This window comes from Theropithecus gelada, chromosome 2 (genome assembly GCF_003255815.1).
Source record: "Theropithecus gelada isolate Dixy chromosome 2, Tgel_1.0, whole genome shotgun sequence".
In the NCBI taxonomy this organism is placed as follows: Eukaryota; Metazoa; Chordata; class Mammalia; order Primates; family Cercopithecidae; genus Theropithecus; species Theropithecus gelada.
Genome location: NC_037669.1, coordinates 152,720,579 through 152,747,842, shown reverse-complemented (window position 1 = coordinate 152,747,842; position 27,264 = coordinate 152,720,579). Strand labels below are relative to the sequence as shown.

The following is a 27,264-nucleotide window of genomic DNA, read 5'->3' as shown; positions in this document are numbered from 1 at the left end:
AATCCCAGCTACTGGGGAGGCTGAGGCGGGAAAATCGCTTGAACCTGGGAGGCGGGGGTTGCAGTGAGCCAAAATCACCACTGCACTCCAGGCTGGGTGTCACAGCGAGACTCTGTCTCAAAATAAATAAATAAAAAATAAAGACTCAGAGTATGTTTTGAAATATGGTAACTTTCAGTTCAAAAATGTCAAAAATCCTGTACTTTTCAAGGTGGCAGGCCCAGGGAATTGTCAGATATGGTTAACTCTACTTCTACAGCCTAGAGCTACCAGGTAAGCTGATAAATACACAACCTCCATCCTTTGTCAGTCCTCGTGGGCATCACAGCCACGCTTTGGAAATTCACAGAGTGATTTCTTTATTAATGCCTGGTTATGTTATCAGGTGCTATTAGAATTGAAAATCTTTTTTTATACCCTATAACAATGGCATCCAAGTGCTGGTTAAATGGTGGAACTTGCAGTAGTGTTCCAAAACTGAAGTGAATATCAGTAGCTTTGGACCAGAGGTGAGAGGTGCTAATATGCCACCAAGAAGCCTGAACAACCCCCGTGATGCAGGCTGCTGCCAACTTAGGAGCAAGCCCTCTGCAAATTTTGGATAGTGCTGAGAAAATGAAAAGCAGCATTAAAGCCAAAAGCCTGTTTCTGTGGTTATAGATTTATGTAAAATAGGAAACAATCCTCTCCCTTTACATGTATTTCTTTGGGAAGATTAATCTCATATGAAGTGAATTTTGAATTAAATGTGACTGTCCTGTGCTAACTGGTATTCCTCACTCTTTTTTTTTTCTCTTACTACTGAGAGAATGGCTGCCAGATTAATTCTGCTCAGAGGATGATCATGTCACTCTCCTGCTCAAAAACCTCCTGTGGCTCCCCACTGTCCACTAAGATCAGCCCCAGTATTCAAGCTGTTCAGTCAGAGTGGGACGGAATCTTCCCATGGGACCAGAGGTTCCTGAGGGTGGGGCCACAACTCCTACATTCCGTGCGCACTTACGCTAACAAGGCCGTACTTTTGAGTCCTCCGTCAGAACTTAACTGTTGGGTGAGGCTTTTATGCACTGGGGGTGGAGGTGTGATGGAAGTTGCAATACCTGGGATGGGATGGGAACTTGGGGTGTTTCAAACATTTCTGCATGCCCAAGGAGATCAGTGCTTGGCACACAATAGATCTTCATTAAATATGTGTGTGATGAATGAATGGTCTTTATAAGACTCTTTACCTTTGAGTTTTCCAACCTCAGGGACAGAGACCAGGGCCACAACGGTGCAGGGGTCTACAGAATATTATGCAATTTTGGATTTTCATTTCCTTGTCTAGGCTAGGGAAATGATCCCTATAATAAAAAAAGCATTTCTTACATTTGTGTGAGGCAGGGTTTCTCAACATCATGACATTTTGGGGGGGATAATTATTTGTTGTGAGAACTTTCCTGTGCATAGCAGGATGTTTAGCAGTGTCCTTAGCCACTAACCAATAGATGCTAATAGTGCCCTGCACCCAAGTTTTGAGATAAAATATGTCTCCAGATATCACTAAATATCTCTAGAGCTGGGGGTGGAATGAGCACTGAATGACCCCCCAGTTGAGAACCCTGAAACTGGTCTAGGGCACCAGTTTTCAACTCCAGTTGCATATTAAAATCACCTGGGGGAGACTTAAAAACGTAAGTAATGGCCGGTGCAAAGGCTTCATGCCTGTAATCCCAGCATCCTGGAAGGCTGAGGCAGGAGGATTGCTTGAGTGCAGGAGTTCAAGACTAGCCTGGCCAACATGGTGAAACCCCATCTATACAAAAAAATACAAAAATTAGCCGGGCATTGTGGCACACACCTGTAGTCGCAGCTACTTGGGAGGCTGAGGCAGGAAGATTGCTTGAGCCTGGGGGGTGGAAGTTGCAGCAAGTCAAGATCGTGCAGCTGTGTTCCAGTCCGGGCAGCGGAACAAGACACTGTCTCAAAAAACAAGTGAACATAGTAATGCCTGGTATTTTGAAACGTTTAGATGTAATTGATTGTAGGGAGTGGCCTATGCATAGGGAATTTTGAAAACTCTCCAAGTGGTTCTAACCTTTAGCCAGGTCTAAGAACTACTGGTCCAGTGCTTTGCGGGTTACAAGTTTCACAACCCATCTGTGCAGGAGGTGAGGCAGGTTTTTTTGTGGTTTTCTGACTGGAGAAGTGAAGTCCAGAGGAGTGTGCTGTTGCCCTGTGAGTGCTGAAGTTGGGATTTTTACTCAGCTGGTCTGACTCCTAACTCTTGTCAAGGAGTAGGGCACAGTCTGGGCGGATTGTCAGATTCTCTAAAGCGGTCTTCCATGTGTCTTCCCTTTTCCAGTTGTTTTCCCTAGTCACGATCTCTCACATCCTCACTCCTTCTGTTTCTTTGTGTTTCTTCATGAAAAGGTGCAGCTAGCATTCCTCTACACTTTACTGTGAACATGAGGCTGCTCTCTCTCTTTCAGGGGAATTGTAAGTTCTGCTTTATCTACAACAGTGAAAAGAAAGGGCTTATACCAGCCCAGCCCATAGATGGGGTGGATGGTCTGGGGGTGGTGACATCTCATGACATCTCTGAAATTAAATCCAATAGGTAATTACTTATGTTTAAGTAATTTTATGCTTTGGACTTAAAATTATGTCCAGTTCCAGTTTGTTCACAAATAATGATGAAGCATCTCCTTGGTGTATAGACATTCTCTGTTGGTTGGATCTTTAGGGTGGAAGGTATCTTCTCCTGCTTTTGTGGCACTCACTATACTTTGGCCACAATTAGATACATAACGTACTTGATACACAAATGATTGAATGTCAGGCCACCCTCCCACCTCCCATTCTAGACCCAAGCCTGTGCCTCTGGAGAGAAACAGAGGTGAAACTTCAGGACTAAATATGAAGACATGTGGCCGAATTTATCCACTCTGCCCATGGGTGGCACCAGGAGAAGCTGGCCTCGGAAGTCCTGGAGGAAAACTGAGCACATTGGGCAGTAAAACTTCCCCCAAACAGACGTTTTGAACACAGATCACTTTATTGGCATGGCTTTGTTTTAAGAAAAGGAAAAGAGACAAAGCCAAGAGACAGACTCTGCTAACAGATGCCCGGGGGTGGCTGGACATTTTTGCCTCATGCTGTGCAAAGAGGGGGATCCTGGCCCACACATCCACACCGCTCAGTCCTTGGGACAAGGTTGTCTGCCTGGGCCTCACTGCACCTTCTTGAATACTTGCTTGCAGACCACACCTTCCACTCTCATCTCCTGAAACAAAAGCAGATGTTGGTCATTGGCCAGAGCAGAGTCACACTTACGGCAGGAACTCTAAAAATACTCATTAGCTTTTATTTTTCCCCAAGAGTTGGTTTAAGTAACCAGTTGTTTGGAAAGACAGTTAAACTGTATGGTGGAGTGCTCTGCAGCACCCTACAGACAGAGCTGGCTGAGCGGAAGAGTTGTGGCTCAGAGCTGACCAACAGGACCCCTTGATGCTTCCCCTCCCTAATCACCTCCCGCTGACCCAGACTGAGATCATATCTTAGAGAAGCTTAGAGAATCCTTCTTGGCTTTGGCCTATACGATTTGGCATGGTGAATATATACATCATTTGAGAGCAAATGTTGGTTCTGTCACTTTCTAGATGTGCAATTTGGACATGTAATCTAATCTTTCAGAGTCCCCATGTCCTCATCTCTAAAATAAGGGCCATGTTCCTATTCTGAGAGAAGAGAAAGAGCTATAGAATGCAAAAGGGCTTAGCTCATTGCTGATGCTGAAGGGATATAACTCCTCACCTCTTCCCTCTGATTAGACGATTGGGTCAGCCTAGACCTTGAAAATATATTGCTTGGTTTTTAAAGTCACTCAGGCATCTTTTCCAGGCCCTTAGAAGAGAAGCTTCAGAACAGAACCAAGGCCCAGCCATGGTGCCTTCTTCCAAGGTCCATCTGGACCTCAACAATGACCAGGGCCTCTGGGGACCCAGCCTGACCCAGCCCAGGAACCTACCAGGTGCAACTCGTCACCTTCGATCCACTGGGTCCAGCCACGCCCCTCCTTCTCGCCCTTCTGCACACACTGGAGCTTGTCTCCGTCCCAGCTTACTGTTGTCTGCCAAGCAAGAGACACATTTGTCAACCCGGGGCAAGCCGGGAGCTTCTGGGGGCTGGGGAGGGGCAGCTCCCAAACTTGATAATCCAGGATGTGCTCATGTCAATTTCATTGTAGAAAATTTGCAGCCTAATACTCCTTGTCCACCACATGCTTTTATTAAAGTGTGTAAATCAGTTTTAAAATTTATGAAAACCTCCATAAATTTTATTTAAAAGGGTAATTAGGAGGGAAAATGTCATTGGAGTGGTGCTGTCATTGCAAGCACTGAGAATGGGGCTGAGGTGGGGAGGAGGGCCTGAGGGCTGAGCACAGCCAGGTGTGGGGGGTGAAGGATGTTTTCCAGAATCTTATGGTGAAGGGCAGACTTTTCAGAGTACCCTGACCATCCCCAGACACTTCATTCACCCATTCATTGTTTCAACGTATGCTAAGTCCTGGGACACCAAAAAGACCCCATCCCTGCCCTCAAAGCGCTCTTCATCTTACAGGGAGAATGACCTTAGATATCAATAACCCAGTGAAGGTACAAATGGCAGCTGTTAGCTGCTTGCCTGCTCTGCCGGGCAGTCTCTGTGCTGTCTCTGAAGCCTCATGCCTGTCCACGTGAGCGTGGATTAGCATCTCCTTTTCACAGATCAGGTTCAGGGACTTGCCAAGTTCACCCATGTTATTCAGTGGAAGAGCCAGGTCTGAACACAGATCTGTAGGGCTCTGAAGGCCCCCACCCCAATAGACTAAATTGTTTCTTGAAGGGTTACCGACCAGAGGCTGTGGGAGCCCAGGTGAGAGTCCAGGAAGTGGGATTCCCTAGGGCTGGGCCCTAAGGGGAGAAGAATGAAGCTGAAGGAGTGGAAAGGAGGCACTGTGGAGAAAAGTTCCCAGTGGCCCATCACGGGGTGAAGGCCCGAGGTGGGACAGCAGGAAGTACGCTCAGGAGCTCATCAGGAGGGCACCAGGGAACTGAGGAGGAAGGGGAGGAAGATCCCACAGCCCAGCTTGGGCTTGGCAGAGCACAGATGAGCACCGTGACACCCTCTACCCCCCACATTTGGGCCCCCACATCTTCCCTGAGCACTGCGAGCCTTGCCATGTGCTAGGCAAGCTGAAGGGAAGACAGGCAGGAGGAGGAGGCCCAGCCCGTGTCCTGGGGAGATTTCAGTCTTAGTGGAGCCGGAAAGGTCCACCCAGCAACACGGGGCTGAAAAAAGTGTTGGAGTTCAGAGGCAAGGTGATCCTGTCACCCCAGCATAGCCATGAGTGTGCCCTAGACTGAGACACATGTCACAGACATGGGCACAGAGAAAGCGCAGTGGGCATCACTCATATTTGGGGCTGCCCACCTTCTTTTGAATAGCCATCCCATATGGGGCAGTTCCCTTATGAGCCCGGCCTCCCCACAGTAGTGCTCAGCACTCTGTTTGCCCCTCGCTCACTGTGTGGCTCTCAGTAAATCCATCCCTTCTCAGCGCCCCTGTGCTCGCCATCTGTCACACGGGGACATTAACTCAGGCCTTGGATGTAGAGAGCTAAGGTTCTAGGATCCTTGTGTTCCCTGCCATGCTCAGCTGAGTCAGGACAGTCAGTAACAGCCTGATAAAGGATTTGGGAGAGGAGACTTACAGGAGATGGGTGTGGCGGTAGTGGGGCCACTCCCTGCAGGAGGACCTCCCCACCCCAGGCCTCCATCCGGGGCCTGCTGATCACTACTGCCCCCTGCTGTTGGGGTGAAGCCTGCAATGCGACACATGCAGGAGGGAGGCAGGTGGAGCCACATGTGCTCCCCCAGCTTTGCATAGGAATAAGTCTGGCCTCTGCTCCAGAGAGAAATGGGGCATAAAAGGACTTGGGGGGCACATCCTCTCCCTGATCCAGAAATTCACTCAGGGCACAGTCTAGTCCCAGGCCAGAGAGAAGGCAAAACATAGTGTGGTTAACGTGTGGTGAGACATGTCATGGGTAAGGACTACTCACGACCTCATGCCATAAATAAGACAGGACGCCCATTCACTTATCCGTGCTCCTTCCATGCCAGGCCTGCAGAGGGAAGTGGGGACCCAGAAATCAGTCCTCAGCTTCAAGAAGCTCATAAGAACACTTGGTTTCCTCATCAACTGATCTTCTCTTTGTGTGTTGAATCCAGGAGGCTACTGTGCATAAGAAGGGCTCCAGATTCACTCAGAGGCACAAGAGACAATTGCTTGTTTTCAGCTATGATACACATTTTTGCCTCTTCTGGAAATATTAGTCAGGAAATATAGTCATAGTCTTTGTATTGGAAATTTTTTTTAAAAAAAACACTAAAGAAGAAAATAGTAATAAAAACGATACATGTAGTTTTGTTTATTTAGAGATGATTGCTCTAGGCCAGGCGTGGTGGCTTATACCTGTAATCCTAGCACTTTGGGAGGCCGAGGCGTGTGGATCACCTGGGGTCAGGAGTTCGAGACCAGCCTGACCAACAGGGTAAAACCCCATCTCTACTTCTCTACTGGAAATACAAAATTAGCTGGGCATGGTGATGCATGCCTGTAATTCCAGCTACTTGGGAAGCTAAGGCAGGAGAATTGCTTGAACCCGGGAGGTGGAGGTTGCAGTGAGCCAAGATCATGTCATTGCACTCCAGCCTAGGCAAAAAAAGAAAAATTTTTTTTTAAAAAAAAAAAAAAAAAAAAAAAAAGAAGATAATTGCTCTAACATTGTGTATATTACAATATATGGTAAATTTCCATCCACTCTTTTTTTTTCTATCTACATGTTTCTGTTTTATACAAAATTAGAATTGCATCATTTATGGTTTCGTATCCTCATTTCTTCATTTAATTGAAGCAATTTCCTATCTCAACAAATATTCTCCATAAGCATTATTTTAATTGCTACATAATATTCTAGGAAGTAGCTACACAGTGTGTGTGTGGCCCACCACAAAATGAAAATGAGGGGTCATTTGCTCAAAATCAGTAAGAATTTTAAGCTGGTGACAGCAGAGCATTAAACCAAGTGAGGGGCCTTCTGAGCCCAGGGCCCTGATGGACTGCCTTGGTCACAGGCCCATGAAACAGTCCCTGATAGTATTTGATTATACATACGTACTGTTATTTAGCCAATTACCTATTTTGGACATTTAAGTTATTTATTTATAATTCTGTGCTACTATAACTAAGACTTCTTTGTATACACAGTTTTGAACACATTGTTCCCTTGGAAGAAATTTCCAGAGGAGGAATTGTTGCCTCAAAGAGTGTGCATATTTGAAAAGCTTTTGATGAGTATTGCCAGCTTTATCTCCAGAAAGCTCACACCTATTTACCTTCCAACACCAGGGTCAGAGAATGACCATGAGAGAGATGTTTATTAATGGTAAAGCCGGCTTTTGCTTCTGGGGCTACTGTGTCACCATTTCCAGATCGCTGGCATCTTTTAACAGGGGCCATCTGGATATAAACAATAACAATACCTTAGCCCAAAAGAATGACAGATGGCAGAATTTCAGGCAGCTTGACAGCTTGAGGGATAGAGAGAATAGAAGCCTGTTGGGGTGCAGAGGAGCCTTTCTGAGAGCCCTACAAACCAGGCCTCTTAAAGGGAAGGATCCCTATCACATGCATGCTACATCAGTCTCCAAGGAAGCCTTTCTTAACCCCAAGCTTCTGTTGACTCTGATACTGGGTGAGTTGGACAAAGCAGAGATTATTCTTGTTTGTATTGGATGTAGAGGGGTGGCTGAGCTCAGAGAGGTTCCATGACTTTCTCTGGTCACCTAGTAAATGAGAGAAAGAATCTGGGCTGGAACATGGGCTTTGCATGACTTGGTGCCCACTTGTTTCCCAGTCTAGGGCAGGGCACCTGCCAAGTGCCCAGGAGATGGTGGCTAAAATCGTTGGGGGCTGCAGAAAAACACATGGACATTGTGCTAAGACTCTGAGCAGTCTCCTGGAGGAACACCATTAAGTTCATTCCAGCCATTGTGGGGGTATGGGTGCTGGGAGTCAGAAAGAGGTCTTAAAGGTTTCTGCCTATAAAGAGGTCCCCACAGAGAAGTGCCCAGGCTGTCATGGCCTCAAAGGAGTTTCTACAAATGGGAGGGGCATTCTAGGCAGAGTGAATAAGGATGCAAGGGTAGGAGATGATGAGGGAGAAATGACAACAGTCGGTGCTGTAGATGACTATCCTGGAGTTAAGGAGAGGAGGAACTAGGTTGTTGGGGGGTGGTGGGGAGATGGGGCCAGAATATCAGACTGAAAAACCCAGACTGTGGCCTGGAGCATGTGTTCAGTGCCTGTCTTTGCTGCCTGTGCTGTTGGGTAGAACCATCCAGGAGGGCAGGTGGGCCAGGGAATTGGTCAGGCTGTCCTCTGGGTTAAAGAATCTGGAAGCTCACTTCCCATTTATACTTGGCTCCTGGTCCCTGCCCACCTCCTACTATACCACCTCAACCTATATCAGCTTGACCTAGTATCGGCAGCAAAGAACATGGTATCAGATAGAGCTGGGTCCTCTGTTCCCGACTATGTTGGATGACATTGGGCAACTGGATTAACCTTTCTGAGTCTCAGTGCCCTCAACTGCAAAAGAAGGCTAAACGATACCTACTGTGGTAGATTCTTCCACTGGTGACTCCCGAGTCACATGATATTCAAATCCCTGTGAAGTCTCCTCCTACATCACCTTGGTTTGGCCACGTGACTTGCTCTGGCTAGTGGGACATGAACAAGCATGATGGAAGCAGTGCCTTTATAAACACTTGCATGCTGGGGGCTTGTCCTCTTGGAACCCTCCCCTCTTGAAACCCAGCTGCTATATTTTAAGGCAGTCCAGGCTACTCTGCCAAAGAGGAGGGCCACAAGGGGAAGCCCTGGAGGATGGGAGAGAAGCCACTTGGAGAAGAGTTGAGGCGCCCCAACTGAGCTTTCAGCTGAACAAAGCCACAGGCAGCTGAACTGCGCAATTAACCAACAGAATCATGAGAATTATATGGTTGTTGTTTTAAACTATTAAGTTTTGGGGTGGTTTGTTACATGGTATTAGATAAACAAAGCACCTACTTTACCAGGTTGTTCTGAGGATTCGAGAAAATAAACAGAAAATGCATAGGGCTGGCATGTAGGAGGCACTAGGTAATGGTAACCATGATGTCCAGAGCTTAGATAAAGATGGGTTTGCTTGTCAATGTTGAACAACAATGAAAGCCTTTTTTTTTTTTTTTTTTTTTAAGAGTTGGAGATTTGTGAAGCAGTGATTGACATGCTATTCATCATGGCCAAAGTTTTGGAAGCTCCTTCTCTTTCCAGGATACTCAGATCTATGAGGAGACCTGCAGGGGCTGCCTGCTGAGCACCAGGATGCCTGCTTCCTTTATATATTAACTGGTCTTTGTTTAAGCAGAAGATCTGTTTGAAGACTCCACACTGATAGCTGGGATGGCTCAGCAATGTGATTTCATTCTCCCCTCTCCCCATGTTCACTTTTGGTGGGACTGGATTTTTCATTTTAAGCTTTTTATCTTGTGGGAATAAACTAGTTATTTCAAAGAGAATCTGATTTGTCGTAAGAACAGAAAAAGGAGGTGTGGAGCCAAGGAGGGGGACTATCACTTAAAAACCAATGACATGGAAAAGGAAGTAAGTAATGTTGGAAGATGAAAGCCTAACAAACAATGGTAATTCATTTTCTTGTGACACAAAGTGGAACTTATGAAAACAACTTTCCCAGGACCCAATAACTTATTCCACGACCTCCCTCTGAAGTCAGCAGCCAGCCATCTTTGCTAGATCAGGAGCAGTGAACGTTTGGGGACAAGGATTCAGCCAGATCTGAAAGGGTCATTAAATGGTCATTTAATCTGGTTTCCTAGATTAATCCAATTAATCAGGGTCTAATGGAAGAATTTCAGGTAGGAATATATTCCTGATGCTTTTCAAGTCCCACAGAAAAGGCAGGTGGCTGTGGGGATGGGGTGAACATGGGTACAAACCAAGGGGGCTAGACAATGCTGCTTCTCCCAACCCCCATATGGGCTTTGGGACCACCTTAGAAATGAAGCCCAGATAATCCAAGAGTAAGGAGGAGGGATGGCCATCTTCAGCTCACCTCCTCACCAGAAATTTTCATCCCATACATCACCCAAAAGTCTGCAAATGGGCTGGAACCAGGGACGCCGGTTGGAAAGTGAAGCCAATCTAACTTTTCTATTAAAAACTAATGATAACCCCCATCACCTTGGCCTTGCCAGCAGTTTACCCAGAGAGACATGTGCCAACAAATGAATGAAGACAGCTTTGTACCACTAGGACAAGGGACTTTTACCTCAGAAGCCATTTTCCAGGTCCTCTGACCACTTAGAAACCCCAGCTGTCACTGCTGCATGGGACAGTGACACAAAAAGTCCAGCTCCCACAGGCAGCCTGAGTGGGTGTCTCCCAGGGACGTTTCAAGGGCCACTTGCCCCACTCAGGTGACTCACAATGGGAGTGCCAGACAATTCCCACTAAACGGAACCATCTCTTGGCAGTGACCTGGTATGACCTGCAAGTGGTGGGAACTCTATTTGGTATCAAGAAACTTGTGACATTCATTAACACTCCCATGCCAAAACCCCACTCTCAAGAGCAGGGGATGACGGATCACTCACAGCCCTCCACCCGGCCCTAGTAGTCCCTCTGTTTACGGATCCTCCTCTGGAGGGCTGGGACTGAATTCTGTTGTCTCTGTGGTTCCAGAGCCAGGTTATAAGAGGTGAAGCTTTGCCCATGATGATACTGCCTGCAAAGGCCAGAGCCAGGACTGACACAGGTCTGACTCCAAAACCCATGCTCTTTAGATTTGGCGTAAAATTTCAAAACCAGACAGTGAGTAGATACTTTCTTTGCATAAAGTAAATTGCTAAAAGATGCAAATCCTGGAGTTTGATTTGAAAGTGTGCTTCACTTTTTGAGGCTATGTGTGTTCCTGGGACAATTAGAGGGTTTTCAGCATCTGGTGCTTGTGGTAAATAAGTGATCAGGAGGGAAAAGTAGGGGAGACAACAGAGAACCTGCCAGGTGCCAGGTACTGTGCTGGGAGCTTTCCACAATGTTTCACTAAATCTTCAAGCTTTACAGCTGACAAAAATTAGGCTTCTATAAATAACCAGCCCATCACCAAGGGGTTAGGGCTTGAGCCATAACTTGAACCCAGTTCTCTCTGGCTAAAAAGTCCATGAGCTGCCCCTGAGGCCAGGCTGGTGAACGGGTGGGTAGTGGCTCCTCTTCTCTGGTCCATTCCTGGGGGGCTGGAATAATCTAAACTCAGCACATTCAAGAGGAGAAGCCAGTTTCACTCTAAAAGCAGACTAAAACTAAATTAATAAGGCCTTAAAATGTGAACAAGTAATTAGAGACATAATAGATGTTCAAAGCAACCACTATAAATAGTATAGCCACAAGGCTTTTGTGAGCATGAAAGAATGCAATTCTAATACCATGAAAAAGCTAACAGCAAATAATACAATTCTTAAGACAAGCAAAATGAGAAAATGTTAAGACTAATAATCTTGACATGTTATAGTTATTTTTCCTTAAACAATTCAGAAAGTTCCTAGAGTCAATTTAAACCATTGGAGTGCTCAAGGCCAAGGTTCTGGATAAGGAGGTGGGAACAGGACTGGAGAAGGTCACAGGGCCCTGTGGAACTACACTCATTCATCCCAGGGACCTAGCACTTAGGGTGGCCCTAAGGCTGGGATGGACAGAAGCTCTGCCATGGGGTAGCTCAGCCTGGAGAGAAGGCAATGACACCGCTGTGCTATACGCTGGGATGGGTGATGGCCCCCGACCCCGCCTGGGGGGTCAGGGAAGGCTCCCTGGTGGGAGTCATAGCATTGCTGTCATTATCAGTCACCATCATCAACATCATAACCACATGTGTTGAGTGCTCATTATGTGCTGGGCAGGGTACTAGGCAAAGTATGTGTCATATCAGTTGACTCCTGACAACCTCCTACAACAGGTATACTACTCATCATTTTACAAATGTGGAGACTGAGGCCTGAATTTCACCCAACCATGAAGTGGGGAGATGAGATTCAACTCTAGAGCTCATGCTCTTGATTACTGTGCTCTGCAGTTCCCTGATTTAAACTGACCCTTGACTGAGCAATAGGAATTCGCCACATGGTTCTGTGCAAGGGAACAACATTCAGCAATCAGGAGTTTCACGCCTCCAATGCACCAGCTGTGGGTGCTGGAGAGACAGAAGTAAGGTGAGTGGCCTGCTCTTGAGGGCTCACAGACTATCTGAAAAGAAGGTAGGAAGACAGAGAGAATTCCAGCAGAATGGTAAGTGCTGGTAGACAAGTGCTGGAGGTTATGGAAGTCAGAAGGCACCTCGACAGCCTCTAAAAGGTAGAGACAGAGGCCCATCAGGGAAGGCTTCCTGGAAGAGGTAAGGCTAGAAGTAATGCTGGAAGTGATGCCAGAAAACACCACGGGAGTTAGCGAAGAGTGGAAAGAGGAGCCAGGTGCAGTGGCTCACACCTGTAATTCCAGCACTTTGGGAGGCTGAGGTGGATGGATCACCTGAGGTCAGGAGTTTGAGACCAGCCAGACCAACATGGTGAAACCTTGTCTCTACCAAAAATACAAAATTAGCTGGGCGTGGTGGCACGTCCCTGTAATCCCAGCTACTTGGGATGCTGAAGCAGGAGAATTGCTTGAACCTGGGAGGCAGAGGTTGCAGTGAGCTGAGATCACGCAATTGCACTCCAGCCCGGAAAACAAGAGTGAAACTCTGTCTCAAAAAAAAAAAAAAAAAAAAAAAAAAAAAAGAGTGGAAAGAGGAAGAAGAGGAACAAGGGAGTCCCAGGCAAAGGGAACAAGCACAGGCAGTTGTAGGAAAATCAGGGACAGCAGGGGCTGCATGAGGGAAGTTTCTACATAGGTTTTGCCCAGCTTAACTTGTGGGTGACCCTCCCCATGAAGGCTGACCCTGTACCTCCAACCCAGAATTTACTGGGGAGATTGCTCACAGCCTCTCTTCTTCTTCACAGTATGTCTTCATGCTCCAGCTGGCCAAACCTGGTGCCATGGAAAATCCAGCACAGCCACTGCTGGATCTGCTACCTGGTGCCAGTACAAGGAATTGGTGTGTGATCAGTTCCATCAGCACAGGCAGGGGGGTGGAAATGGGGAGTAGGGTGGTAGAATAAGAATTAGAGAGGGGACATCCTGTCAGAGAGTGCTTAGGAGGGGCACTGAAGGTCTCATCCCTTCCATGGGAATCTCTGGCCTTTATTTTATATATATATATATATATATTTCAAGGCAAATAGAAATAAATGGCTCCCAGAAGATAAGAGGTGCTAGATCAGTAACCAGGTAACCAGGGAAGAGTGAGCATGTCAGGATCTCTTGACGAAGAACTCCTTGGGGTCTGGGATCCTCTTATTCACTGCAGGACACCAGCCCCCATGTTAGAATCCGTGGCAGAGAAAATGTGCATTGCCATTTGTTGAATGAATGAATAGCAGAAAACATTCTGGTGGCACTCTTGCACTGAACACCATGCTTTCTCCAGGCAATGTGGCTGTTTCTTCCTCACAGGTAAGCCTTATAGAAAGGGGCCAGCCATCGGAGTGATTTGACCCTGAGTCTCTAGGGCTCCGAGTGCTTAGGCTCTATACTCAAAGGCGCGCAACTAGGAATAGTATAAGACATGGTTGAAATCCCCTCTGCCCAACTCTGAGCCCATGGTCTGCCTACTGTTCCCATGTGAACATTTTGCTGGCATGAATATTATGGTCATTGAATATCACTTGGTAGGTGGGCCTGGTCTGGCCCAGCCATGGGACAGCTGCCTGCCTTGCCAAGCTGGGCATTCAGGAGGGACCCAGTGATAGCCTTGGGTGGAGGCAGACCTGAACTGCAGGTTCCCACCTCTTTCTTGCTGGGTGACCAAAGCAATTTACTCCACCTCTCTGAGCCTTCACTTCCTCATCTGCAAAATGAGGCTAGTGAGCCCAGCCACAGAGCAGAGCCATCCGGATGAAATGAAACAAGGGGTTTCAAGGACCTATGTCAGTGCAGCACACACAAAACGCTCAGTAAGCAATAATTCCTCTCCACTCTTGGCCTAGTCCAGTTTGTTCCCTGTTCCCTGTGGGCGTGGAGAGGCAGGTGTCTTTTTAGGCCAGCCTCCACCCTCATAATCCTGCTAGCTCTTCTCTGGTTTGCCAGGTATCCCTTCATACATGTAACCACCCCCAGAATTGGTCTTCTGGAGGTCACAGATCAGTGTGAGAGGATGAATAATAACAGCTCATACCGATGGGGCAGTGGCACGGTGGGTCTTCTCACACACCGTTCACCTAATCCTCACCACAAAGCAGGTATCCCCTATTTCATAATTATCCCCACTTCACAGACAAGTAAAGTCACAGAGAAGTGAAGTAACTTGCATAAGGCCACCCACTTTGTAAGGGGCAGAAACGAGATCCCAACGATGACAGTCTGGGCTGGTCCGGCTGGTCTAGCTCTGGAGTCGAACCAGTTACAGCTCTGTCAGACTGAGTCATTTCCTTCATGTATAATATAGGAAGAATTTTGGCATCTTGATCATAGAATTATTGTGAGGATTAAAAGAATTAATACATGGAAAGTGCTTAGAAGAATTTTTGGCACATGGAATACCTAACAAACATGAGCTATTATTAAATGGCAATTGCATCTTGCAGTGATACGGTCAATGACTACATTTAGATTTCTGAGGTTCTGCTATTTTCACTTAACATTCATTTAATGAACACATTGGAGACCACTGAGCCCATGACGGTGTGGCTGCTGCTGTGTAGAATCTCAGACACATTAACTAGCATCACAGGTGCCCTAAAAGCAGCACCTGAAGAGAGAGGCTGCAAGGCAAAGGAAGGGCACAGTGGTGGGATGGGGAATCAGGATGGGATGAACAGAGCAGATAAGCCTGGGCTGGGTCTTGACCAGTGGGTAATTCTCCTCCCAGAGGAAAAGGCAAAGAAATACCTCAGGGAAGTGAGTAGAGGGATGCAAAGAGGATGGCAAGTGAAGGCTCCGACAAATGGCGGGATGGGGCCAAACATAAGGAGTGAGGGAGGGAATGGGGCTGGAGAGACAGGCAGGGCCATGATCTGAAGAGCCTGAGTGCCATCTGGCTTTTACCCGTCAGCACTGGGAAGCCCTTAGGAATTTTGAGTTGGGGAGTGGCATGATCAGATTCCCTTTTTAAAAAGGGAGGGATGGGCTGAAGTGTTGAGCATGGTAAAATGGAGATCAACGTGAAGGTACTGCAGTAATTAAATGAAATAATCCATGGAAAGCGCTGAGCCTGGCACATAGTAAGCATGAGAGATGTTAATTGTTATTATTATTACTGGCATGAGATATTCAGAGCAGTGGGAATGAAGAAAAACAGGAAGAGACGTTAAGAAGCAGAATCTATGAAACTTGGTGACTGAATGCCTATAAAAAGTTTTCATTTATCTTCATAGTGATCATTTACATGGCTACGTAGTGGTCTATGCAATTAAAAAGCCACAGTCTTTCTAACTACCCATAGTTATTTGATATTTAGGTATTCCAGCAGGAGATAGCCTGTTCTATAAACCATACAAAGTAGGGAATCAGAGGCATCCGAAGTCAGATCACAAGTCTGGGGTTAACCAGTAATGTGAATCTGGGCAGGACTTTTGGCTCCATGTCTGTAAAATGGGAGAGTGGCACCTCCTATCCAGGATTGTTAGGAGATTAAATAAACATAAAGTGACAGGACAGGGCCTACCGCATAGTAGGCCCTGAGATAGTGGTTATGCTTATGTGGGTTGTTGAGAATTGCTATCACAGAGTGACTAACAGATACTTTTGTACAAATAGAATGATTTTCCTGGAACATAATCCCATAACTGGGATCCCTGAGTCAAAGAGTAAGATGATTTTCTGATTTATTGCACATTATGAGAAGATTATTATTATTATTATTTGCACTTTCTGAGTGCAGGGCCAGTTCCACTGTAAAGCTGGCAAAGGTAGGTTTTGGAGCCTGGGTTCCATGCCATCCCCACCTTCACACCCATCTTGTTTATACCATTCTTTCCCAGAGTACTCCTATGCTATCCTTGGACCCTCAGTTCAGGAATGACAGAGGGAAGAAAGAGGGAAAGGGTGGCAAGAGGAAGGAAGAAAGGAAGAACTCGTTAATCCCTGTATTAAAGGTAGCTGGCACCCTATGGTGCTTGCGTTCTTGGAAACTACCTGCCACGTTGTGAGGAAGCCCAGGCAGCCAGCAGAGAGTGAGTGTGGGCTAGCCCTCTGTAAAGTGGATCCTCCACCTCCCCACTGGCACGGCAGGCAGCAGGGACAAGGCATCCCCACTGAGCCCTGCCCAAATTGCAGATTTGTGAACAAAATAAATATTGTTGCGTTAGGGTACTAAGTTTCAGAGTGGTTTGTTACACAGCAACAGGAAATGGAAATAATTCATTACCACATTTAATTATCACATAACTCCATTAGGTGGGTATTACCCTTAGCTCCTTTTACAAATGAGCACATTGAAGCTCAGAGGGATAAAGTACCCTTGCCAAGGAAACAGCTGGACGGCGGAACCAGGATTCAAATCCAGGTCCATCTCAAAGTCAAAGCTCCTAATTGCTCTGTTGCACCTCACACGTGTCCAGCTGCAAACACTATTGGTATCACTTACTTGGACCCTCAGTTGCAAACCACTGTCCCCAGGCAGTCTTCATCCCCCACTACCCTGATCCTGGAACAGAGCTACACCTGCCTATTCTCATTCATCCCCTAGAACTAGGCACCTTTTACCCCAGCACAGGTTTATTACATTGAATCATGATGAGAAAAATCACAGGAAACTAGGCACAGGCCAGCCGGCTTCCTTATTTTTCTGTTAGTAGTTGCCAAAAGCATGGTCCTTGAACCAACAGCATCAGCATCATCTGGGAACCTGTTAGAAAAACAAGTTCTCAAGCCTCAACCCAGACTTTCAGAATGAGAAACTACAGGGGTAAGGCATGCTCAAATTTGAGAACTACTACTCTAACTACTTATGTGGGCCTTAACGCTTGATCTCTGGAGTTTGAATGTCTTAGAATGTTTTCAGATGCAAGTGACAGGAAACCAATTCACATAGCTTAAGGGGAAAGAAAGAAATGTATTGCTTAAAGTACATGGAAAATCTAGGAATGGTGTGTCAGGAACTCTAGTAACCCTCTAATGTTGCATTCTCTCTGTCTCTATTGGCCTCATCGTTTATTTTCCTTCAATTGGATTTTTCCATGCAGCCAAAGAAGGTGGGGTAAGGGGACTGGCCTCAGAGAACTCGAAGCTTACATCGTAACAGCTTATCAACCTTTAAGGGAATAGAACTCACCTGTCTCTCAGGGTTCCTAAATTAACTCCCAGGAAATGGTGACTGGCCCAGCTTGGGTCACATACACAAGTATGTGACAGGCCATGGGACACTGTGATCACTCTGGTAGAAGGTGCTCGTCCCAGAAGAGACAGTGTACTATGATTTGCAGTCCCACCAGGACCCAAAAGGTTGAGAAGGAGTAATTCCCACCATAAAGAAAACGGTGCTTCTCTTGGGTGGAAGGTGGAGAAGCAATGTTGGTCAGAAAAACAAACAGCTGTAATTCATTCAGTAAACACCTGGCCATCATAAGTGATTATGCCATGCCCCTCCGTCTCGGGTATCACAGGCCCTGGACCCGTTCTGCACATAGTATTGTGGCTTCCTAAGCCCCTGTGCCCAGTACTATCCCTATGGTCCTCAGCTTTGCTTTGTGAGACACGCTGAGCAGCAATTATGATGCCCATTTTGCAGATATGAAAACAAAGGCAGTGTGTCTAATCATTTAAGGTCGCTGTCAGATAATCAAGAAGAATTCAAATAGATGTTCTGACTCTAATACCAGTGCTCCTTTCACTCATTCTAGGCCTTGTCAAAACTGCCTGGGTTTACCTTCAGACTGTGAGAAGGCTCAGAATAAGGAACTGAGGTGCTGGCCTTCAGCAAAGCTCTGTGGGAGACCTTGGGGTAGAGAGCTTTATAAACAGACTAATTAGAATTCTTCCCCTGCCACCAGCTAGCCCAAGGGTGACCTTGGGCTAAAAAGGCACTTCACTTCTTTGAGCCTCAGATTCGCATCTGTGAAATGAGTATAATGATACTTACTGAACAGCATTTGTTGTGGGGACCAAAGGAGAAAAAGTACAAAAAGCAATTGGGGCAGGCATGGCACTTAGTAAAGATTTAGTACATGTTATTTTCCTTTGTTCCTGCCTAACAAAACTCAAAACCCAACAAAGCAGTGTGATTTTTGAAAGCTACTTTGTGAATTTTATTTGGGTTGCTTTAATTCTCCTTTTTGTAATCCTCAAAAGCACGCTGCTGACACCGATTTCAAAGGTCGGAGAACTTTAGCTAAGACATGAAAGAGATCCTGTGTTTCTAGCCTGGAAAGGGCCCAGCTGAATGCCAGGTGCCTGATCTGGGCAGGGGCAGCTCTCAGAGGCTCCCAAATCCAACGGCATTCTCCGTGCTGCAGCCCAGGGAATTACTTTAGCCAGTGGCATTGTGTGTGTGTGTGTGTGTGTGTGTGTGTTTTCCTTTTAACAAATCAAAAAATATCTTTAATGGGTCAAGAATAGGAACAGAAAGCTGGCAAGAGTTTAAACCAAAGTGTCAGCAGTGCTTTGGAGGATTTCATGTATTACCATATATAATTAGATGGACGGATGGATGGATGGAGAAATAGAAGGATGTTAAGTAAGGAAGTCCAGGGAGGGAAGGGAAGGAAACATAGCTGGTTAAAAAAGAACTTAGAAAATCTGTAAGTGCTGATATGGAAAAATGCGTAAGAAATACCATTGAGTTAAAAAAATATGTAGAGAAGTGGATTCCTTTTTTCTTTTCCTTTCTTTCTTTTGGTTTTAGATAGAGACATTGACCAACTGTCCAATCAATAGATAGATCACTTATAGGTCTGAGGAAGATTTCCGGACAGATCCACCAAGTGGGAATCAGGCTAAGTGGGGGAAGGGGCCCTTTTCAACCCATACTTTCCTGTGCCACTTGAATATTTTCCTTTTATAATAAAAACAAAGAAAGCGACAGGGGGCGGAGGGCTGGGAGCAGAAGGCAGGCCCTGTGGAGGGGTCATCCTAAGTTCAACGCTGGATATGAAGTTGAGGCTTCAGCCATCGGGGGAGGCGCCAGTTCCCGGAGTGAACAAAGCCATCTCCTCCAGGAAAAACCTGACCTGGACACGGGGATGACACATGGCCCTTCTGCCACCCCCGCAGAGCCAGGCTCACGGCTGTGATTCCTGGCCGAGGCTCAGTCTTCTCCCACAAAACCTGCTCAGGCTGGGGGGACTTCGAGACAAAGAACCAAATCATTCTGAGGGACTCCCTCGCTCAGGAGTGAGAAAACACTATCTGAAGTCAGAGCACCTTCCCTTTCTCAAGAGCTCCCACCCTGCCAAAGCACATATGTGCTATATTCAACAAATGCTGCTGCTTCCTCGCTGGGCCTGATCGCGCATTTTTATGGACAAAGGCATGCAAGGAAGCAATGGAGAATAGCCCTGTGTCTGCTCAGCTGAGCCCAGACTTTATATATCTCTACCAAAATAGCGCCTGCTGTTTGTGGTCCCATAACATCTGATTAGATCAGACTGGAAATGTGAGCCTAGTGATGCAGAGCCGCCCAGAACTGAGTCCCTCCACCCCTCCACCTGGGGAGAGAGCACAGAGCTATTTCAGGTGGTTCTGGGCATGGATTGCAATGTCCACAGGACTCGGGTGATGGGCCAAACTGGCCCTCTACATGCCCATGGCCCTCTACACCTAATTTTACAGTTTTTCCTTTTTTTTTTTTTTTTTTTTTTTTTTGCGGAGATACAGGAACACTGTGTGTTTCTTTACTCCAGAGCAGTGATTCTTAAGCTTTAGTTGCATCAGAACCACCTGGAAGGCTTACTGAAACACAGATAGCTGGCCCCACTCCCGGAGTGTCTGATTCAGTAGGCCAGGGGTGTGGCCAGAGAATTTGTATTTCTAAGAGGTTCCCTGTGATGCTGCTGCTGCTGCTGTCTCTGCTTTGGGACCCACAGCTCTAAAGGAACCCACAGTGCAGACAGTGACAAATGGCCATTTGATCCTTGACTTCAGGTAACAGGATGGGCTGAAGACCGGGGTAAACTAGGAAATGTAACATCTAGAGGGAGCAGCTGCAGCATATTCCAGGGATCCACGCAGTGCAGGAGTAAACGGGTGCCCAGTGTTTCCAGGGCCCTTCTTTTTCTTGTTGTTTTTGTTAAGAACAGCCAGAAACATGGATTTTTCTGTGAAATCTTATCCTCTTTGGCAGTTATTGGCAACTGACTCTGAAGTTTTTCAAACATTGTACAGGCCAAACAAAACACATCTGCAGGCTGGGCTTCACCCTCTGGCTGCGGTTCTAGAATACAGATAAGGTTCCCATGGAAAAGAGGCAGGATCAGAGATCTCTGAGCCAGTGAGAGCCTCTGCCCTTTGGGGAGGGATGTCAGCCTGGTCACACCTCTCCCAGCAAGGACTCACAGACGCCTGTCAGGGTCACATCAAGTCTCCCTGCCGGGTTCTCCCGGCTCTCTTCTCTCCCAGCCGCATCTCACACTCCAGCCACGCTGAAGTCTTTGCGGACAGCCCCTCTCTCACCTCAGAAACTCCCTCCCAGCCAGGCTTTTCTCACCCTGGCCTTTGTCCACGTGGCTCCTGCTTACCGAAAAGCTCTTATCCTTTTCTCCACATCTGCCCTAATTAGTCCTTTAAGGCCCCTCTCAGCTGTCACCTCCTCTGGGACTTTCCCTGACCACTGCTTTCCTACTCCCAGCTGTGTGCTCCCCAGCCCACCATGCTCCCATCATGCATTGGGCTGTAATGGCCTGAAGATGTGCCTGTCTCCTCCACTGGCCTGGGTGTCCAGAAGGCCTTGTTGCCTCTGTGACCCCAGGGCCAAGCCCAGGGTCTAGTGTGGGACGGCTCTTGGCTTTGGCCTTTCTTTCAACCCCTTTCTGTTTGCCTGGCTACTTCTTGTCTATCCTTTAAGCCACAGTTCAGATTCCACTTCCTGTGGGAGCCTTCCCTGACCTCTCAGACCAAGCAGAGAGTGCTTCTCTGCCTGTATCAGCACAGTGTCCACTACATCATGATTGGCTGCTTCAAGCCGCCTCCCCCTTACACTGAACTCCATGAAGGCAGGAATCATGTGTGATTTGACTCATTGACACAGAGGTTGCAAAGATAGTGGAAGCACCATGAGATGCTTGTGGCGTCCAGAGAGGAATGGAAAAAAGAGATGAATGACCGATCCCAAGTGAGAATGGGACTCCTGTAATATGCTGGGAACAAACTCCTCTGGGCCACTGCTCCTGGCTTGTGGGTACCCAGTGTGTGAGGCAGAATGGGGTAGCAGTGAAAGTTATCTTTGGCAATCACCTTGTCCAGGACCCCTGGCAGCCCTCAGAGAGCTCAGCTGGTGGCCTCTGGGCACCCAGCTCCCCTCCATTAACAAGTCTCAGGCCTGAGAGCCACTCTAATTCTATCATCCTACCCCCATCCAGCCATGTCCTTCCGGCAGTCCAAAGCAGCACACCACCCAGCAGGCAGCCCACAGGGAAGGGCTTTTCTGCACTGCATGGGGCTAGAGGAAGGCTTGAGCAGAGCAGAGGGGCTGTTCCATCTCCCAACAGGCCACAACAGGTGAGTGAATGGCTGTCTACTTGAGAGTGGGCATCCCTGAGTCCTGAGGCAGTGACAGTAACCATGCATCCCAGACCAGTTTCACTGGATTCATCCAGTGGCTGAATCTCCACAGTCTGCTCAACTACTGCTTGATGCTTGATTGACGCTGATGCTGTATTGAGAAGAAAAGGTGGCCCTTGTCCTTTCCTTTGTATCCAAAACCCTCCCTTCCACCTCCCTGCTTTATTTAAAATGAAGCACAGAAGTCACGTCTTCCAGAAATCCTTCTGGGATCCCCTTCTCTGGGTAGTCCCAATCCCCTCACTTGCACCCTGTGCTTCTCTTTGCCACACTGTGTTGAGTGTTGGTGTGCCTGCCTCCACTGCAAAGACTTTGCGTTCCTGGACATCAGGGCCTGTGACATGCTCTGCTGTCCTGTGCCTGCCGTGGTGACCAGCCTGTGAGGGAAGCAGTATGTTCAGTGCAGTGGTTAACTCAAATCCTCCCTCTGCACTTCCCCAAGGTCACATAGCAAGAAATCTTGCCGTGGTTTTCTTATCTGTAAAATGAGACTGGAAAGGGTATTGTGAAGATTAAGTCAGCTAATGTAACGTTTGAATAGCATCTGGCATGACAGTAAGCACTTGATGAGTACTATATTTGCTAGTATTATTAGGTGATCAATAAATGTTTCATGCGTTAAAGGATGAGGAAAGGAAGGAAAGAGCGAAGATAATTAGTACAAGCCAGCACATACCAGATTTGTGGTGACCCAAAATAAAGGTTCGATGTGATCTGTGAGTTCCACAATAGTGAGTGGGGTAAGGATTATTCTTAAGGGGCAAAGTTCTATGAGGTGTGCCAGGGAGCAGGTCTTAGGCAGTAATGAGAAAGGCAGATCCCATCTGAAGGTCTCCTTTCCTATTGTGAGTCTTTCCTTTCTCAAGAGTCCTTGAGATTTTTAAAGGCACAACCTGACATTTCCCTACAACAATGGTGCTTTCTCCCGTTAGTGGTCCTTCCAAGGCCACTCCCTGCTGACTACCCCCTCTTTCCTATCATCCCAAACAGCAGACTCAGATACCAGTCCTGACTGCCTTCAGATGAATAGACAAGGTGGGGGAATGAGTCATCCAGGCTCCAGACACCTATTCCCAGACATGGGCATCCCTTCAACTACAATCCTAACAGACCTCAGCTATTTTGTTTCTGCACAGACTACCAGCAGAGAAGCTGGCAGAAAGGAGGAGTGTGGGCTTCAACATCAGAAGGCCCAGGGCTCAAGTCTCATCTCTTACAAGTCTCTTCCTCTCTCTGAACCTCAGTCACTGCATAACATGGGGTTACTTATCCCTCCCTCACTGTGCTGTGCTGTAAGATGACTAGCACAGTGCTGGACACACAGCAGACCAGCGGTAAAGACCCTTGAAAATAGTGGGAGGGGATGGGTGAGGACCCCATCAATAAGCAAGGCGGCTCCTGGGATGAACATAAGCCAGTTCTGAACCCAAGACGATAAAAAGGAGAACAAGAGTACCTTGACCTCCCAGCAACCAGATAATGCTGATGGAGGCCTGGGGCTGGCCTTCCGGAGTCTGCTGTGGCAGTACTAATTGCGATGTCCTGGGTCAGGAGCTTCTCACCCTTGTGGGAGGGAGGTCTTGGCCCTCCCCTTTCCCCCACTGCTGTTTCCTCTGGCCTGGGCTGGAGGGGCACTGACTTACTGACTAGGTGTCAGCCGTAAAGTTCAAAGAATGCTCAGCAGGCATTGGATGACAGGGTGGGGAAGGGGATGGCTAGGAGCCAAATCCCAGCTCTGGGGCAAGGATGGGCAGATCAGAGGGCTTCCAGCAGAGATCAAGGTGCCCCCAGCTTCCTGGAGTGACTTCACACTAGGTCATATTGAAAGTTTATACTTCAAAGGGGTTACTTGTGTTTCTTTTTTCTTTCCTCCTTTCTTTCCTTTTACCCTCCACCAGCCCATAGCCAGCCAGAGAACAGCATCAACAGACCTGCTTTGAACTCCAGCCCCTCCCTAGCTGTGCTACTCTGGACATGTTACTTCATCTCTTTGAGACTGTTTCTTCATCTATAAAATGGGCATATTCATATCTCCCTCAAAGGCTGTGTGAGGCTTAGGTGAAGTCATGTGCATAAAGCACCGGGCAGAGTGCCTGAACGCAGTGGAGACACAGCACATGGCAGCCTTCATAACCATCACCTTCCAGTGCAGATAGAGCAGGATGCTTCATGAGTTGGTGCTGCCCAGCATGGGGGCTGAGAGGGGGAAATGTTTTCAGTCCCTCAGGCCCTTGCCCCCTCTCGGATGAGCTAGCCCAGCCCTTGGTCAGGCCCCCTGGGCAGGAGACACTGGGTGCACGCGAATCCTCACCATGCACTTGCGGTCATCTATGCCTGTCAGATCCTCCTCAAACTCCTTCCCAACCTGGAAGTCCATGATGTAGTTCCTAAAAGTGCTCAGCGTGCGGATGATCATATGGTCACCGTCCTGCACGATCTCTTTGTCTGGCTTCAGCAAGTTGGCGATTTTGCGCAAGGCCACATTGACGTCTGCGGGTGGTGAGCGGGGAGAGCGAGCGGCAGAGAGTTGGTAGGAAAACTCAAGACAACCGTTCCCAAGGTAGCGGGACCCCAGGAGCCCCCTCCGCCCGCAAACACTGTTAGGGTTCCCGCTGGCTTTGCGCTGTCTCTGCGCACAGCCTGCCTGTGCCTCCCCGCGCCGCCCCCAACAAAGTTTTCTGCTCTTATGTCAGCCGTTTAAAAACAAAAACTAGCAAACCAAGCCACAGATTTACTAATGAAATTACCCACGTCCAGGGCCAAACAGCAGACATTTGCCATGGTTAACCTAACAACCCCAAATTCTCCAATCTGCAGCCTAGGGGCCGCCATGGGAGCGGTGGCCGAGGACGCCCTTTCTGGCGTTCGGGGGTAACCAGACCGCGGCTCGCCGGGGCGGAGGCAGGCAGGCGGCGGCTCGGTAGGGCTCTAGGGAGCGGCCCGGAGCTGCTCGGCCGGGCACCCAGGGCGCAGAGGGCAGCGCTTACCCAGCGCGCGCAGGTACTCCTCGAAATTCTCGTTGGCCAACATCTTCCAGTACCCAGTGAAGTCGACGGGCATTTCGCGGAGTGACTGGAGCCAGTTGGCCACGAGCGGGCGGGACGGCTGGAGACTCTGCCGGGACAGCGGCTGCCGGTGCTACGCGGGTGGTGGGCGGCCCGGAAATGAGCGCCCTTCGGGGACAGGGGGCTCTGCGGGGCGGCGACTGCTGGATTCCGAGCGCGCACAAAGCCTGCGGGAGGATCCATTGTAGCGGTCGCCCCTCCCCGCTTAGCGAGGGCGGGCGCAGGGGCGGGGGATGTCGAAGGGTCAGGTTTGTCCAGGCCGCGCCACTTTCGTTTCTGACGTTCAGTTCGTTTCCCCTGCAAAGAAAGAGGAGAGGATGGGAGACTGGACGTTTGCTTTGCTGGCCGAACTCTTCGGCTCCTGGGGATTTCCTTCAAACGCCATGAACTTCTCACACTCAGCAGCCACTCGAGGGTTGGGAAACAGTCTCCTGGGGTTTGTACTGGCGTGATTAGGGAAAGAAGCCACTTACAGGCCTTTGTCTAAAGCCTTGCGCCGGTGGTGGCTGGGGTCAGGAAAGCTGCGCGGTTCAACTATGGGCGAGAAAAGTGGGGCACTTTCTACGTCTTTCCCAAAAATAAAAGAAAGGATGCTGGGCGCGATGGCTCACGCCTGTAATCCCAGCACTTTGGGAGGCCGAGGCGGGCGGATCACTTGAGGTCAGGAATTCGACACCAGCCTGGGCAACACGGTAAAACCTCATCTCTACTAAAAATACAAAAAATTAGCCGGGCGTGGTGGCGGGCGCCTGTAGTCCCAGCTACTCGGGAGACTGAGGCAGGAGAATAGCTTGAACCCGGGAGGCGGAGGTTGTAGTGAGCCGTGATCGTGCCACTGTACTCCAGCCTGGGCGACAGAGTGAGACTCTGGCTCAATACATACATACATACATGCATACATATATACATACATAAAATGGTTGATGTTATTTGAAGTGCATGTGGCTAAAAAGGCCTTCTGGGTGATTCTGATGCACAATCAACCTTGAGATCCACTGCTGCTTTATGCAAATGTAAGCAATATACTGTTGATTAATGTTTCCTCCCGTTTCACCTAATGGCAGCACTGTACTCCACGGTGTTCTGGACTTTGCTTTATTCACTTAATATATTCTGGAGACCTTTCCATAATTGTACATACAAAGTATCCCCATTATTTTGTGGAGTATTCCATTGCTTATCCAGCTTGTCCCCTGATGGACAAACTATATTGTTTCTGATCTTTCACTATTAAAAGCAGTACTGCAATGAAAATCTTTGATCACATCTCCTTTGTCACCTGCGTGGGTATGTCATAGTGGTTTAACATGGCTGTATTTGCCACCAAGGAGATGACATAATCACATGGGCTGACTTTTTGACCCTCTTTTTCACTACCTTTTAAATTGCTTTTTGCACAAATCACAGCCTAAGTGACAGCAGATAACATTTTCTTCCCCTCTAGCAACACCTTCCCCAGGCTGCCTCCCTGGGGCTCACATGTATTCTCACAGTGCAGGCTGAATTAGGAGAAGACGTCTCTTCCTCGGGGTAGAGGCAGTTTCCTCCCAGGCAGCGACTTGGATTTCAGCCTTTCTCACCCTGTTTCCCTAGACTAGGGTTTGTTTCTTAACCTCTGTGCTACTGGCATTCTGGGCCACATAAGTCTTTGTTGTGGGGGGCTGTCCTATGTATTGTAGGATGTTTACTGGCATCCCTGGCCTCTACCCACTAGATCCCAGTGGTACCCAGACACAAAGATGTTCCTAGACACTGTCAAAGGCCCTGGGATGTGGGTGCTGGGTAAACCAGCCCTGGTTGAGAGCCACTGCTCCAGGCCCCTGTTTCTCGCTGCTGCTTTGTCTGGCTCTGGGATGGTCAGGTCATCAGTTCTTCACACAAGCACTGGCTCTGTGTCCCTCCCTAGCCAGCCCAGGGCTCATCTTGGCTGGGCACTCAGGGCAACCTGTCCCAGTCCTTCTAATCTGAAGGTGCAATAAGACACCTCTGCAAGGATGGATGGGGTCTGACCTGGGTTCTGCAAGGCATCTCACCAGGGCCAGCCATGCTTTGGGCTTCCTTGTCCTGACTTACCAGAATGGAGCATTGGTCAAAGGCTTAAGCAATGAACTGGCCATTCCTTGGTCACTTCCAACTAGTCTGAAGTCTTCTCCCTGCTCTCTGACGCTCTCTGATGCCATCCAGCCCAGATAACTGGATTTCTCATCCTCCCCAAACTTCTCCCTTTATGCTGAATCTCCTGAGATGGTTT

At 48.0% G+C, this 27,264-nt stretch overlaps 1 protein-coding gene across 1 annotated transcript; it reads right to left on the bottom strand.

The window, feature by feature from the left end:
* Window positions 1-3,014: 3,014 nt before the first annotated feature.
* Window positions 3,015-25,196, bottom strand: RBP1 (retinol binding protein 1). Its single transcript, XM_025377688.1, is given in 5 exon segments — window positions 3,015-3,265; window positions 4,010-4,111; window positions 24,260-24,438; window positions 24,936-25,062; window positions 25,065-25,196. Coding segments are annotated over 5 exon segments (594 nt in total). The 3' UTR covers window positions 3,015-3,211.
* Between the last annotated feature and the right edge of the window lie 2,068 nt (window positions 25,197-27,264).